This window comes from Monodelphis domestica, chromosome 4 (assembly GCF_027887165.1).
Source record: "Monodelphis domestica isolate mMonDom1 chromosome 4, mMonDom1.pri, whole genome shotgun sequence".
NCBI classification, from domain to species: domain Eukaryota; kingdom Metazoa; phylum Chordata; class Mammalia; order Didelphimorphia; family Didelphidae; genus Monodelphis; species Monodelphis domestica.
The window spans coordinates 21117645-21134630 of record NC_077230.1 but is presented as its reverse complement, the minus strand read 5'-3'; the positions used below and the strand labels follow the sequence as shown (position 1 = coordinate 21134630).

At 39.2% G+C, this 16986-nt stretch overlaps 1 protein-coding gene across 18 annotated transcripts in view; it reads right to left on the bottom strand.

The window, feature by feature from the left end:
• Positions 1-563: 563 nt before the first annotated feature.
• Positions 564-16986, bottom strand: part of CASK (calcium/calmodulin dependent serine protein kinase) — a 465908-nt gene continuing 449485 nt past the window's right edge. For all 18 annotated transcript variants that reach the window (XM_007493327.3, XM_056826146.1, XM_056826147.1 and 15 more), the window contains one exon: positions 564-8878. In XM_007493327.3, the coding sequence (XP_007493389.2) occupies positions 8702-8878 (177 nt within the window). In that variant the 3' untranslated portion in view covers positions 564-8701. The remainder of the gene's footprint in view (positions 8879-16986) is intronic.

Genomic DNA, 16986 nt, shown 5'->3' with positions numbered 1-16986 from the left:
AGAACGAGAAGAAATATGTATGTGGAATACGAAACTAGAAATGATTTCTCAGACTTTGGGCTGAGGACCGAATCAAAACGCACCCATAAATATACAAAAGGCCTTTGGTAAGAGAAGAACAGCTCTGGGAGCTGCTTTTTCAGATGCCCTTAAGGCAATCTATAAAAACAACAACTTGAACTCCAAGGGAAGACATCTTTCTGATTCCAGAGTCCTGACACTTGCCAAAGCCAATTTATCTTTCCATTTTGGCGTGATGTTGTAATTGTGGTAAAGAACCTGAAGCTACTTTCAATTGGTATCCAATTGACGTGACTGAACTTAAACAGCTCCAAAGATGGAAATCTGAGAGTGGCACTGAGGCAGGACAGCCCCCTCTGTTGGGAGCTGGTGAGAGAACTTCTCCTTTGTTCTCAGGCACTTCTGCGAGCAGTTTTGGACCCCTTTTCGTACCTGTCTGTATCTGCTAAAGTTAGAACAAGAGGAAGCCTTGTACAAATGCATCAGGCTGTTTCTTCGAATCCTTCTGAGGCTTTTGGCTTGTGATGTGAGCAGACAATTAGTTTTTCATGTTTTATACAGTTTATTCATACTTTTTTGTTCTCTCCAACTTTGAAATGACAAAAGCCCATTTCTACGGTTTCTCATAACACAGCATCCTACAGGTATATTCTACAAATACTACTATGGAGTTTCCTCCTCATCCCCTCTCCACACAATAGATAATTTTATAGGGTTTCATGAACTCATGAACTTCTCACATCCTTTACATCAGCTTTATGTTTACTCTGACAATAGGGCAAAAAAATCAGGAGGGGGAGGGTTGGAATGCTGCTAAGGCATGTAAATAGACACACATATAGAAAAAAAGCAGGACATTTACAAAGAATCTGGACCTTTTAAATCCCTTCATCGCCTGTGTGCTGAAGGATATCTCCTGCACAGGCGCTATTACACACTAAGGCATTGCTGTACCCTGTAAATACTTACAATCGGATACGGTGAAAGTTACAATAACCATTAACATCTCGCTCTTTTATCACTGAGACAATACTTCAAAACCTTTTATAAAAAGGCAATAATACATAGAGAGAAAAGAACACGTTGGTAAAATTGTATGAAAAACAACCCTCAAATTGGGTTTGCAATGGCCACACGCCTGAATGGCAATGAAACAAACACGATGCGGTGTTCTTAGCACACGGGAATTGTGCTACCCTAACGCATCACCCTGCCCACTGCACGCAGCAGGTCCCCCTGGGACAGACGGCATTTTGGGAGACTCGGCAGGTTATAAATAAATGCCCCCCAGATTCCTTCTCTCTCTCTCTTTTTTAAAAAGGTGGGATCCCCATGGAGAAGCTTCTCTCTCTACTCCCAAGCATCACTCCTTTAACATTGCATTTCCTCCTAGTCTAGAGAAAAAGCAGTCCTCATCTTGACTGTTTCCCAAGACCCAGGGAAAGCACTGGCCACTTGTGCAAACCAGAGATTATGTAAACAAAAAGAACAGAAGTCCCTGGGTTCAGATGGGACAGAGGTGAGAGGGAAGGGTGTGTCTAGGGAGGTGTGCTTGGGGTCAGAAACAGAGCTTCCTGCATGGTGACTAATGACCTTCTGGTTTCTTTTGCTCAGTCCATTCACACAGGTGCGAAGTCGTGATGAAGTGTTAGGTGAGTGGCGATGGAAGAGCTCGAAGGGGCTAAAAAGTCAGACTTTTCTTCCCACCCAAAGAGATACTGTGCATATACAGAGGACTGCCTAAGAGATTACTTTGGGAATTTTGTAAACTGTTGCCTTCTTACCAATTCTAAGGACACGTATTTACTTTGACTTTTAAAATACTAACACATGGCGGCAAAAGGAATGACCTAGTGATTCCTTATGCTCCTGGCATAGCCCTTGTGTGGACAGAACCGCTTACATATTTTCTAGCTACGTGTGTCATTGAAAAGTCACTGACCTGCTTCTCATACTCAGGAAGTTCTGTCAGCTTCTAAGAGATTGCTAAACTTCAGGAAACCGATATATGTCTTCAGGGGTAAAAGCGAAATGATTTTCAAGCCACAGAGTTTTAGATCAGAATCAAATTTCAGTTTGGCTGTTGGCACTCTCAATATGAGATTCTTGTCTAATGACCAACGGGGGGAACAAGAACTGAATAATGTCCATCTCGACATTCCTGCTGCTCAAGAAGAAGGAAGGAAGTCAGAGCCATAAGAAAGGATGGCTCACAAGTACTCCTCGGATTCCTGGGAAGCAACTGGAGTGGGTACTACGCGATGCCCAGAAGCTGTATTATCTCATGGGATACTGGTCATCACATATTGCAGTACTAATGGTAAGTAATTGCAAAAAGACCACCATGAAAATAATTGCAACTGAGGCACTGACATGCGTTGCTATGAAATGGGAGGAATTTTATGAAGAACATGAGATGATCCCTCAAATCAAACAATATGCTCCCTGATGCTTGGTGCTATTAATGTAAAGGTAGGAAAAGGTAAAGATGAGGAGAAACATATGAGAAAGTATGGTTCAGGAAAAAGAAACATGAGAGGTCGATGGCTTGTAGATCATACAGAAACCTCATGCCTCTATATCATGAATACCTTCTTTAAAAAAAGAACTGGTAGGCACTAGACATAGTGAGCACCAAATAACCGCATAAAGAATGAAACATTGATTTTAACTAACAAGAGAAAATAATTGTTATTGATTTGGGAGCTATCCCTGAGTCAGCAGCAAAAACTAAATAGTTGGAACATTAGCACTAATATTAGAATTTGTGAAAAAAAAAGAATGAATAAGAAAAAGGAGTTGAGAGAAAGAGGGAGAGTGGGACAGAGAGGGAAAGAGCATTGTTAAAGGCAACAATAGATATAAACTCACCTGCAAAATCTGATGAAGGAAAATGGAAGATTAATAGTGGTATTGACTCAAATGAGAGGAAGTAGCAGAGGATAAAACTAGTTTAAAGAAAACATGGCAAGAGATCAGATTAAGCAAAATCATCCCAAGGGCATTCAAGGATGAAAATGGAAGGACTGCAAACAAGAAAAATGGAAAAGCCTCACAAAAACCACCTTACTACACCTGGCCTCTAGGACCCTAGTTGTTCCTATAGAGGAGGCAGAAATGGGAATATTGGGAAAAATCTGGGAAAAGTAGCCAGATTGAGTCCAGCATACATAGATGAACTTTGTGCTGAGGGTGATAAAATTGTGGGATCTTTGAGGGACTAGTGGACATGGTTTTTGAATGCAAAGATACCAAAAGTGTAAAAAAAAAAAGCTTAGAGCTTACTAATATTGATAAAGGGTGACCAAGACATCAATAACTACTTATCTCTATGTTGCTCTTCCATCTATACAATTTTTTTGACACTCATAAATACACAAATCGAGGGTATCCTTGGTGAAGATGATAATAGAGCACAAGCAAGTTTCTACAACCTATATTCAACAATGCACATTTTAATTCAGTAGAACAAAATGTCATCTTCCAGGCTCATTTACAAGGATTGGTCTCCCATCCATGGAAGATGTAATAACCAAAATATCCTTGTTCAGTGACCCCCAAAATCATAACATCAGGTGAGGCATGTAACAAGATGCAGTCACCAAAGACATCGGCCACCATGATGAAAGAGACAGAGTCCAGGTCAAGGATGGCCTCCTTGTAGACTCGCCGGCCTCTGGGGGCTTGCAGATGGCACTGCACTGCACTGCATCCACACAGGAAAGAGGAAGAATATAAGTTGCCCAGATTTCAACGTGCATTTGGATGGACACCAAAGTTTGTCTAATACTATGGTCAGCAATGAGTTGGACCTAGGATTCAAAAGATGATTGGACTGCTTTTGCAAAATTTAAAAGTGCTTTTTTTGACTCTAATCCCCTCATGAAACCAAGTGTCCATCAGTATTGAAAACAATATAGATATGCATATTTTACCAGTATTACTGTATGGAACAAAGACGTAGACATTGCCTCCTAAGAACTAAAAATGAACACCACTTGGGGCAACGAGGAGACACAGAGCAGCTGAGAGGAGGTTGCAACACATGACCGACAAGAAATGCTAAAATGGAACAAGACCAGAGAGTTGTCATCAAAGGATTGCAGGACCAGAAGAAAAGAGGAGCTGATTACATGGCAAGACTGAGGGGCCCCTGAACTCCATTGGTATCCTCATGATTTTGAGAAGAAATGGGAAGTCTTCATTATGTTGGATGGACCCTTTGTGGTGACCCTTTGGGAGAGGATGTACTAGAGTTTCTCAGGATTGGCAGCAAAGATGGTTATCTGCATTGTTGGAGGAGATCCTGAACTGATGAGATCATGGGTCCATGTGACTACTGTGGGAGGACTAAATTCCATCCAAAGGAGATATGGAAAAGAAAAAGTAACTTCCTGAGGATTAGAAAGAGAAACCTACTTCAGAATCAACAAACACCTGTGGCCACTGGAGAAGAGTTCTCTCAAAGAAAAGGATTCTTTGGAAAGGCGGTCAGGCCCCTTTAGTGTCACTGACAAGTTAATAGAACAAATTTAACTCATCTTCCTCACTTGTCCTAGCATTGTGAACCTTCTTAAAGAGGATAGTATTAATAGTTGTATATAAGTGTGACTCAATTGGCTAATGGAAAAGAACAGCTGCTTGAGGCCAGAAAATAATGAGAATAAAAAGAAAAATTGCTTATGAAATTCCAAACTGGAAGGTGCTGAGTGTCTTTGTTCCAGGAAGACCACTCCTTAGGTGCCTTATAAAAAGTTTATCAAATAATTATAATTTTGAATCCTTTTTGCCCCACCTCAAGAAGTTAGATCTGTCTTAGAACGCAGAGAGCAATTTGATTTTTTAGTGCCTTCTGCCTTTAAATAGCAGCATAGTTTCTTTTCTCTTTTTCATTTGGGTATCTGGAATTGTTTTCATGATGGTTAAATTTTAGCCAAGAAATGAACCAGAAGCTTTAACAAAGAGACAACTGCAAGAGATTTCTTTATTCCAATCGATTTTCCCTAAAAGTCCTCTGCAGAAATGACAATCTTTTAAAGACAGATTGTATTTGGTCCCAGAGAAGACAGAAATCCAGGTCTGCTATGGATGAGGAAGAATAGTTATCACTGGCTCCCTCAAGTAATGAAATATGGAATTCAGAATCGTAAAGTCTTCATTCCTTCATTCAACAAACTCTGACTTTCCTAAATATCTTGCCAGTCCAATAAAATGGACAGAGACAATGTCTTCTGAAAGTTTACACAACTTGTCTCTCAGGCCTGGGATGTACTTCCTCCTTATCAGTTTAGGAGCCACCACCTTTGTAAAGCACTCCCTGATTCCCCTAGCAGAGACCGAGTTCTCTCTTTTTTTCTCTCCTCTCAATTTTCTGAGACCTCTTTCTTAGATCCTCTTCCTCGTCATCTCCTTTTCCCTCATACTCAATCTTTGTACTTGTCCTGCCATGTACATAGTAGGTACTTAATAAATGCTGAAATGAGTTATCTAGCAATATAGTAGCTAAACAATTATTTAAAAACAGCTCTTAACTGTCAAGAGGTATTTAAATTGCATTGGAAGAAGACCCAACATTATTGTTGACCTAGGAAACTTCAGAACTATTTAACAGTCAAGTTTTCCTTTTTGAGAACTGGCATAGTTCATGAATAGGAAAGCCAATTTCTTTTTCTAGACACAGAATTCAACAAAACAAAGATGCTGCCTTCCTGGCCACAGGAAAGAGTTTTCTGAACATAGTGGCCTTAGTGTTTCTACTGAGTTGTCAGGTACTCATTTCTAGTCTTTAAAGTGAAAGAATGGTTTCCTCAATGGAATGGAAACTGAAGTTGTACAAACATTTTCTCTGTCTAGTGGCCAAGTGTGCAGAGTGAATGATGAGCAGTCCCAACACAACAACAACAACAACAACAACAGGACAATTCTGGAATCCAAGAATTTTAATTTACTAAACAGTGAAGAGATGGTTTTTGAGAAAGAAAGGCATAGCAATGGAAACATACAGTTATTATTCATCAGATCGTATCAGTGCAGTCTTGTGGAAGGAGTGGTCAATAAAGAATCAGTAGATCTAAGTTCTAGTCCTAGCTCCCTTTTTCAATATCACTCAGTACCTCAGTTTCCCAACTTGCTAAGTAGAGAAGAACATACTCACCATGCACAACCCTCAGGGTGAGCGTGATGAGATGAGAGGTGAAGCATTTGAATTCTTCAGAAGAAAGGGGCTATATGAATTCAAGCAATAACTATTCCTATTTATTAGAACAAGAATCAAGTCTTTCTGATGGTTAAAAATGGCAGTTCTACTTCTAAAACAGTTGCTTCACTTAACAAATCTTTATGCAAACAACAATTTAAGATGACATCTGGAAATCTGACCAGCAAAGGGGATCAATTTCTCTACTGAAAAAGCAGGGAAGTTTTTTTTTGTTCTTCTTTATAGTTTCCCATTTCATGAGTTGTTGTTCTTTGTGCTTTGATGGGAAATGAGGTAGAGTAGGCTCATGAAAACTGAGATGAGCCCTAATTGTGGTCAGTACCATCAAGTGTAGAACTCACTAGGCTTAAATTTTTCTCAAGCTTAAAATGATACTAGAATGTACCAAAATACATCTTTTTTTTTTTTTTGATTCACATATAAAGTCAGGAATAAAATTTGCATGTATATATGTTTAGAGTAGACGAGCAACAACTTCCAGCCTGTCTGACTTTTTAGAGAGCCGCTCTTAAGGTCATGAAGATGATTCCTACCTAACAATTTGCTTTAGTAAGTCTTTAAGTTATTTTGTCATGGCCGCTGGCATTGTTAACAACTGGAGCCACGAGAAGGAGCTGCCAATTTCTAGATTGTGCACAATTAATACATTTGGTCCTTTAAATGAAAGGTTTTTGACAGGAACACATCCTGCTGGTCCTGCCAAGGCACGGAGTAACCGAGGCTTTTTTCAATACAATTGAGCACAGGCCATTCTAACCTCAAACATTTATTGTACTGAATTATAAAAGGACACAAATGATGTCTTTTTTTCACAAACCACGTAATACTATGAAAACTTGATATTCACAAACACTAATCAAAAAAGCAAAACAAAACTCAACTGATATAGGGGGAAATGGGTATGCAGAACACCAAGCCCCTGACCACCTGCACTGGCAGAATATGATGTCATGGAAGAGTAATGAGATGGTCAATGCCTCTCAACTAACACGAAATAAAAAATTCACCTGTGCCAAGGGACAAAGCAAGAGGAAGGAGCCTTCACAGACGGTCCCCAAGTAAATATACGGCTGACTGCTCTCCAGGGGTCAGAAACTGTTCAAGTTGTGCTCTTGTGGTGGTTGTTGGTGGACCCCTGGAGGGCACTGCAGACTTGTATTCACTCTAGGGCCTTCTAATGGTTCAATTGTCATCCAATGCATCATCAAATCTAACAGCCTTGATTTTCAAAACTGAACCAATCTGTAATGAAATGAAGGACCCAAAGGCATTTAATAGTTGAACACATAAAAGGAAGTGTATTTTAAAAAAAATTGGTCAAACTGTAGGGTCAGTTACCATTCTTAAGGAATTTACAGGGCTGTCAAAGATGAATCTTTTTTGGAATATTCAGTTTATAGCAAATGCCTAAACTGGTTTCTTCATTGCACATTATTTTCTTTTAAAATGGGTAAATTTAAAACAATTACATACATATTAAAAATCTGCAATTCTTTGCTGAATTAAAACGTTAATACTCTCAGACAACACAGATCTGAAATGATGAAACCAGCAATTTCCCCTCCCACCTTACAACAAATTAAATTGAGACAAAATTACAAACACATTTCACTACATGATTATTATTAATAAAAATCAGTTTTTTATAAAGTTGCCCAAAATGCAAGGGATGTGCATAGGTTTACAACTTAGTCATAACATTTTATTTTTATTCCCTTGGGTACTTTCCCCATGAACGGAATGTACTTTTGCTGTAGATTACAGTTTTTTTCAACACAGATACACCGACAGCATGAAAGCTTGCGACTGTCCACATGCATTAAGAGTCAAGACCCAATTTCAAATCTCTAAAAGGTTGACAGAATTCTTCAAAGAGACAGTATCACATTATCTGGATGTTACATAAAAGTACCTAACAAAAATACTATTCTAAAAAAAAGAGAAAAAAGGCCTTTAAAAATGTTTTGTAATCACTAGATTATTTCAAATAAATAAAGGAAAGCAAGATATTCCAATCCATAAAATCAGACTCTAAAAAGAATGTAGTGTTCCACCCCCATGTCAAGGTAACAGAAGTATTTTTTTATTATTATTAAAATAGATTATAGAAAGCAGCATCTATTTTGTGCAGTTTTAAGGGGCCTTTGAAATAAAAAGCTATGATTTCCAAAAATATAACATTCCAAAGGATTGAATAATACATACATTTAAAGATACATTTTTTATTAAAGTTTAGGAGAACTGATTAAAAAAGATACTGTCTCTTTAAGTTAGTGTTTCATTCTTTTTTCCTCCTCCTATCTATTTGGACATGACACTATTGTTAACTTTAGGTCACACTACATCTAGGTAGTCTCTAGGGGCCAAGACCTGCTGACGCAAGGCCAATAATGAAGAGGTGTTTTCATGTATGAGGTGGTTCCCCGTTATGTGATCGAATCCTTCAGTTAGCTGGTGGGAGGCCTAATAGACCCAGGAGACCGGAACCCACTGTGGTGCTGTACAAACGAGCTCGATGGCTTCCTCCAGATGTCGGATCGTTTCGTCGATTTCATTGTTGATGATGGTTAGATCAAAGTAGTGTGCGTACGTTCTCTGCAAGATATCCGACTCCTTCTGCAGGCGCTGAAGGGATTCATCCTGAACAGGGATGGGGGGGCACCGGAAGCAAAGAGAAGAGAAAGATGAGGGGGCGTTCTGCTAAGGCCTGCACTGGGTGAAGCCCTGAATAAGCCAGTTACAGCCCAAAGAAGTGACTCTGCTGGCTTCTAGGAAGGCTGGAGCAGAGGAGGAGGAGACAGCCTCAGTACGGACATTGCATTCTGAGTAAGGAACCTCAAAGGCCTGGCTGGCTGGCCTACCTCAGGCAGAAGACTGCCGGGAGCCCATTTTTAAGTGCTTTCTCTTTCCCATCTCCTCACACCTTACATGGGCTCCCATTGCCCAGCTAACTCAGGGATTTCCTGATCTGTGAAGAGCAGAGCCTCTCATTCCCTTTTTCTTGGCCCATTTGAACCCCTAACTTGGCTCTTGGCCCCCCAAACCAGGGCTGTAATTGCACTAGGCAAACTGCTTATTTCTTTTTCCACTTAGTGGCCAGCATGTTCCAGGAGTCCAGTTACACGGAAAGGTGTCCAACCCAACAAGATGCCAACGCAGGTGTCTTTGGGAAGCAATCCGGGTGGGAGGGGCCACTTCAAAGCATGACTCAGCATCTGCGGTCACTCCAAGTGACGGCAGAGATGAGCTGCGGGCGGCCCTGGGCAGGGTGCCTCTAGGGGACATTCAGCTCTGGCAAACCCTGAGAGGACGTGTATCACGTACAGCACAGTCCATTTTACTTTGTTGTTTCAAGACAGGGGCATCTCGAGGGGAAACGGGAAGCTGAACCCCATTACAGTAAGAGAAAAAGAGCAGCTAAATCTGCTGGAATAAGACTTCTGTGCATCAGATTAAAATCTGCTCAAACCTGCTTGTCATGGTTTTTCCCTAAGTTCATTATGCTATACAGATGTGTGTATATCTGTATGCATGCAAGTATATGCGAGTTTGCACACCCACACACACCCACACACAACTTGATAAAAAAAGAAACCAATCCCTCAGGGGCATGGCGAACTGGCTATGGGAAGGAAACATCCCCAAGGTTGTATACTCCTGGAGGATCACACGTCAGAAGCACAGAGGCCTTCTCTGATAGGTGCCCTTTCGAATACATGGTCAAAACCCTACGGGTAAAATCTGGGTTCCGTGTATGCCTCTTGGAGAATGATCAGCACAAACTCATCAACAAGGACAAAATGAGTTAATTCCACTGAATTACCCCACTAGAGAAGGGGGGGGGGGGCTCAAAGCATTTCATGAAATGCTCCAAAGAGAAACATTTTCTCTCTATTCTCAGGGCCATCTACCTCTTCCAAAAGTTTTAGAAGAATGCTTTGAATGTCAACATTGACTATTCTATAGGTAAGGCCACGGTTCACAATTACCTTTTTATTATGGGGGTGCCTGTACACATTTGCTCATCCTTAAAAAAGCATGGTATTTTCACTGTGACTTCACTGCAGAAGGGCAAATCTGCCTTTGTTCAGAAGATCCTAGATCACCTAGGGAACAGCCTTTACCAAGTATTGCCTTGGTTTGGTATTAGCAAACTAAATCGATGAAAACAATGCTCACCATAAGAGTTACAACCACTTTGTTTCCTTGAAATACAGGTCTATGGGAAGCTGAGAAATCACTCTTCTGATAGAGGATTTCTAGGTAATTTTTGGTTAAAGACATAGACTCCGTTTCTCAAAACTACCAGACGACATTTTTGCCCGCAAGGGCTGTCAAGTGTAGAGTTAGGGAAGATTTAGTTTGAAGTATTAATTGAATTCCAATTTTGATATAAAAAGTGATGAAACATTTCATGCGGAACTTAAATATCTATGAGCTTGAATGGCGAAATTAGGCTTGTTTCTTCTTTTCTTCTAAAAAAATTGCCCTTAAATGTTCTTAACTCAATATAGGAGTGGGTTTAAGTCAGTGAAAACAAAATGCCTTTATTCTAACAGCAAAAGCAGCAGTGAGTGGGAACAGAATGTCTACATTCTAAATCTATTAAAAGAAACAGGGCTGTATTTCATCAGCTCCTAGCTGGTACTTACAGGCAGTTTTCTGCACCATTTTGGCAGCTATGGAAAATTAGTAAAAGGGCAGGAAAAATAGGCAAAAAAAAAAAGCAAAGATGATAATTCAAGAAAAATAAAACCAAAGGATAAAACCATTTAACAGATGCTTTTGAAATGTTTGTATACTGAAATAAAGCAGGAAAGCAGATTATACTTTAGAAAGAAATAATACTCTATGCAAATGAAATGATATAAAAAATAAAAAGTGAACAGAAATAAAAAGCACTTAGGCAAATTTAATTAACAGATTTTCCTTGAAAGTACAGAAAGTAAGATTTTCTAATATTTTATTTTTGTGGCATGATTAATTATAGTGAGATCTTAACTAAACAGAAAAGACAATGTTTTATTGGAAGGAGTTCTCAATCCCAGTTTTCTAAAACATAATTTGCTGCACAAGTGCAAAAAGTTAACACTCCTGAGATTAACTGATTATCTTTGTATAATGAATGTTCTGACACTGTACAGCATGTTCCTCTCTGCTGGGTTTGGAACGTTTTCCAGTAGATACAGTTTGACAAAATGATAGATTCTCAAATGATACTTTAAATGTTTTATCCCCTTCCTACAACTAAGTGAGCTGCTTTCATGCTACTGTCCAGCTGGAATTGTGGCTTGCTCTTCCTACTGTCTTAGGGCCTCTGGAGGCTCTAAGGTCTAGGGTGAGGCTAGACCTACTATACAGGTTTATGTGGCTGCAGTGATCCTGGGACACCCAGTTGTCCTGACCTTTTTGGAACATCTGTAAATTGATAGTCTTGAGATCTTAAGAAATACTTAAGAAAGAGCAGAACCCCGGGGCAAGCTCTTGCCAGCCCTGATCCTGAACTCAAATAAATAATCTAGCAGGATCTTAGAAGTATTCATAATACTACTTGCTCCTTATTGCCATTTGTAGACTTTCTTTACTATCACTAGTGATTTTTCTTTCCTTTAAGTTCACTTGAAATCTTCCATTCAATCCAGACCATAGTGGCCTCCAGGTTATTCTCCAACCTTTCTAAGGGGATTTCAACATATGGCTGAACATCATCTTCCTCTCCTTTCCAATTCCTTCCTCTCCTAGGACTCAAATAATATTTTTTGCAGTTTAGCTTCTGAACTCACCATTCAACTGAAACTGCTCTCTCCAAAGCACCAATGATCTCTTTTTTCCTTTAAAGGTTTTTTATTTTTTGATGGGCCTCATTCTCTTCTTAAAAGTTTATAATTTTTACCATTCTTTTCTTTTAAAATTGTGAATGACAATTTCTCCCTCCTTCTTATCCCTCTCTCACCTACTGAGAAAGCAAGCAACCCGATATCAATTATATATGTGAAATCATGAAGACACATTTCCAAGTTAGTCATATTGCAAAAGACAAACAAAAAAGCTCAAGAAAAAGGAAATAAGAAAATTATACATCGATTTGTACTCAGAGTCCCTCAGTTCTCTTTCTGAAGGTGGAGAGCATTTTTTCATAATGAATCTTCTAGAATCATCTTGGATCAATGTGTTATGCTGTTGTTGTGCACAATGATCTCATGGTTCTTTTTATTTCACTTTGTATCAGTTCATAGAAGTCTTAACATGTTTTTCTGAAACTACCTACCTTGACATTCTTCTTATACACAACAGCAGTGTCTTGCAATTATATGCTACAATTTGTTGAGTCATTCCTTAATTGACAGGCACCTCCTTGATTTCCAATTCTTTGCCACCACAAGAAGATTTGCTATAAATATTTTTGTACATACAGGCCTTTCCCCCCTTTATTGGTGGTTTAAAGGGTATGCACAGTTTTATAGTCCTTTGGGCAGTTTCAAATTGTTCTCTGGAATGTTTGGACTAGCTCATTACTCTACCAACGATTCATCAGTGTGCCTATTTTTCCATATACTCCCCAGTACTGGTCATTTCTAACAGGTTTGAGGTGGTACCTTAGAGTTGTTCTAATGTGCATTTCTTTAATCAATAGGGATTGAGAGTGCTTTTTAAATATGACTATATATGTAATTTTGATGCCTTCTTACGAAGATTACCTGTTCCTATCTTTGACCATTTAATGACTGAAGAATAACTTTTATTTTTATAAATTTGATTTAGCATTACATTCAGGAGTATAATAAATGGATAATCTTGTAATAGAAGGGATACTTCTGAGATAGAGAGATACTTCTAGAGGATGTGTATTGATCAATTCTGGATGGCTTATGGATCAAGTTTTTGCCTATCCTCCTCCCTCAAATGCCTCCCGTTTTTTCCTCCCTCTCTCTCCTGCCTCCCTTCCCCTCCCACCTCTTAGTCAGCCACCTTCTAAGTAACTCAAGGTGGACTATGAGGTTTAGAGAAGATACTCTTTTCTCTCTTTTCTCAAGAAAGGGGTTTATTGGGGAAGACAGGACAAGGACAGAGGAAAGCGGGATGGGGTATTCCCTAATCTATACAAGGAGTTAGGAGGGTATTGGGAGTATGGCAATCGGTCACTATCAGAGACAGTCAGAAAGCTATGAGGACAATTGTTTTCTTCTTTCTTCTTCTTCAAACTCAAATCTCAGATATACAATTAGTTCAGCCACCACCATCAGCCACACTAGCCAAAAGTTAGTTCAAAAGCCTCTCCCCCAGCTCCAGAAGCCACAAGGGTTTCTCAGCCTAGATCAGAAGTAAGTTTCCCCCCCCAGTGTAGCTGCTGGCTTGGCTCCAACTGTTTTTCCTGGTAACATTCCAAATGGAATGTTACTTTTTGATTGACATATGATGTCCTTTGCATGCATTGCAGATTCTCTCTTTTACAGGAGACAGTTGAGAAAAAAAAGTCTTTATCAGAGAAAAAACTTAATGCAAACTTTTTTTTATATTACTGATACCTTTTAGGAAAGTGTAGCTTCCTTGATTTTTTAAATTAGGTCTCTTTTTGCTATTGGCATGCTTGAGATCATGGTTGTGTAAACCTCAAAATTTCTTAGACTTATAAATGTTGGAAATTTCACCATTGGGAAATTTCATACTTGAAAAATTTCCTATTGATAATGGGTCTTGACTATTGGAATGTGAACCCCATTGGCATGGGAGGTTCCTTCTCTTCCCTTCTTAAGATTACTTTAGGACAGAAACCCTTTGCTGAACAATGGAAAGGACTTTGACCTATGCTTAAGCATAGAACAGGAATTTCTTTGAGTCATATTGATTTTAGAATTGATACAATGGAGATACTTGGAATCAATCTCCACCCTATTCAATCCTAACAGGATTGAGGAAGGGCTGCAGCATAGATCAAAATTTAATTATTCCAATCTCTACCCTACTCAGGTTAACAGGATTTAGAAAGGGCTGTAGCAAAGGATCAAAGATAATTATTTGAAAATATGACCTTCAACAGACATGTGCAAAACCAGAGACCTCTGGGCGGTCCTGGGTTAAGCTAGAGCCTCCATTGGCACAGGGAAATTGATGGACAGGTGATTGGTAGATGTGAGGACTGAGGGGAGGGAACATGGATGGTTTCCTTAAGGATAGGGGGGCTGAAGACTGGAGGGGGTTTTTTTAGAAGTTGGTCGGTGTGGTTGGTGGGTGCTCTGAGAAGCTTGCTCTGAAGGAAGCTGAAAGTGGGGGCCTCTGAGACTGTTTCTCCATTTTGGTCACGTGAGTAATAGGGACTGATCTCTTTTCTTTGCCCCAGCTATCTAAGGGCTTGGGCCTTTTGGCCCAGCCTAAACAGAAGGGGTATTTAAGCCCTATTCCCTTCTCTCCCTTTTTTCTCTCTATCTCTAATTACTTCCTCCTATTGTAATTAAACTCCATAAAAGATTGACTGCTGACTTAAGTTTTCATTTAGGAATTACATAGCTGAATTCCTTGGCGACCTTAAATTAATATATATCAGTCTTTTAAAGTGATTTCCTTGTCACAGTTGTTACCTTTGCCATTTTTATTTCAGCTAAAGCATATTAGATTCTACTCTAATTATTTGAAGTGTGTCTCTTTTAAATTTTTTTTTTTTTTGGTTCTGGTTTCTAATCCATTCTGTTATCCATTTCTGTTTTATGAATGAGCTCATCCCATTCACATTTACAATTAATATTACTGTGTACTTCTGCTCATCTCATCTTCTTCTGTTTTTTCTCTTTTTATTCTGATCTTCCTCAAAAAAATCTATTTTGCTTGTAACCACTGCCTCCCTTAATCTTCCTTCCTTCTACTACCTCCCTGTCCCCCTTCTCTTATCTCCTTCTCCTTCTATTTCTGTAAATCTTGAAATTTCTCAGACTTGTGAATGTTAAAAATTTCCACATTGAGGAATCCTCCATTGGAACAAATTCCCTACTGGAAACATTCCCCCTTTTGATGTGAGAACTCGCCAGGATCAGAAATGGGAGGACCTCTACTCCACCAGTACTTAAGACTGCTTTAGGGGAGAAAACTCCTTGCTATGGGAGGACCTCTACTCCACCCATACTTAAGATTGCTTTAGGGGAGAAAAACGCCTTGCTAAACAATGAAAGTACTTGGACCCATGCTTATAATAAGGCAAGGAGTTCTTTGAGCCATGCCTGTTTTTAGAATTGATACAATGAGATGCTAAGTACCTATAAAAGTCGGGCAGGTTTTCTCTTAATGAGATTAGTCGACTCAGCTGTGTTTTCTCTGGTTCAGACATACTGAGGAGATTAGTCGACTTAGCAGGAATTCAGATGGGCAGTCCTTTGGAAAACGTCTACAGTGATTGGTAGATGTAAGGACTTAGGGGAGGTGACATAGGATTAAAACCCCTATATAAGAAAAAGCAGAATCTCTTGAGGAGACAATCCTTTTGGAGAAAGCTCTTATGAGGATCGCTTGGGAAGAATCTCTTGAGAGAGGCTCTGGAGAAGGGAAGCTCTTGGAGGTCAATCTCTAAGGAGGTCTCGCTGGAGCTCCTCTGAGGGGACTCTGTCCCTCTGGAGAGAGGCCCTTTGAAACAGGCCCTGGCTGGATCTCTCTTTGAGGAGGACTCTGGCTGGAACTCTCTCTGGTGAAGTCAGCTGAGATGGAGCTGGCCTGGTGTCCCTAGAATCCTTGCTTAGACAGACCTTGTGGTGAGTGATAAAAGACTAACTGACTGATTTCTCTCTTAAGACTCAGGTCTAGGCCATGTTGGCTTAAGGCCCTTCATACTTATTTCCTTTTTTTTCTCTCTCTCTCTCTCTCTCTCTCTCTCTCTCTTTCTTTGATTACTCATTGTATTATTAATTAAATTCTCTATAAAACCCAGTTGACTTGGGCATATTGAATAATTGGGAATATTTCCCTGGCGACCACCTTATATTTGATTTAAAAACCAAGACACTGTAGTGAAACATATTTTCTGCAGTCACAATTTACTTACCCTCTCTTATATCTAGCATAATTTGTATCTTCCACCATTTTAACTCACTACGGTTTACAACATCAACCATTTTAATTATTATATTTCCCTATTGGGCAAGATAGATTTCTACATGCAACTGAGTATGTATGTTCTTTCCTCTTTTTTTTTTCATTATTTTTCACTTCTTAATTTTTTTGGGAAAATTTCCCAATATAATCAACATGCACAAGTGCCCTCTGTCTATGTAAACTCCTAATATTGATAAAGCTCTTACAAGTTACAGGTATCACCTTCCCATACAGGAATTTTTATTTATTGAGTTCCTTATGATTACTCTTTCATGTTTAACTTTTTATGTTTCTCTTTGGTCTTGTGTCAGAATGTCAAGTTTTCTACTTAGTTCTGGTCTTTTTATCAGAGTGCCTGAAAAGCCTCTATTTCATTAAATAACTATTTTCCCTCTTGAAGGATTATACTCAGTTTTGTGGGGTCAGTTATTCTTGGTTATAATCTTAGCTCCTTTGCCTTCCAGAATATTATATCCCAAGTCCTATGTTCCTTTAATGTGGAAGCCACTAAATCTCGTGTGATCTTGACTGTGGCACCACAGAATTTGAATTATTTCTGGGTACTTAGATTATTTTCTCCTTGATCTGGGAGTTCTAGAATTTGACTCTAATATTTTTGGGAGTTTTCATTTTGGGATTTTTTTTGCAGGAATTGAAGAATGGATTTTTTAGCT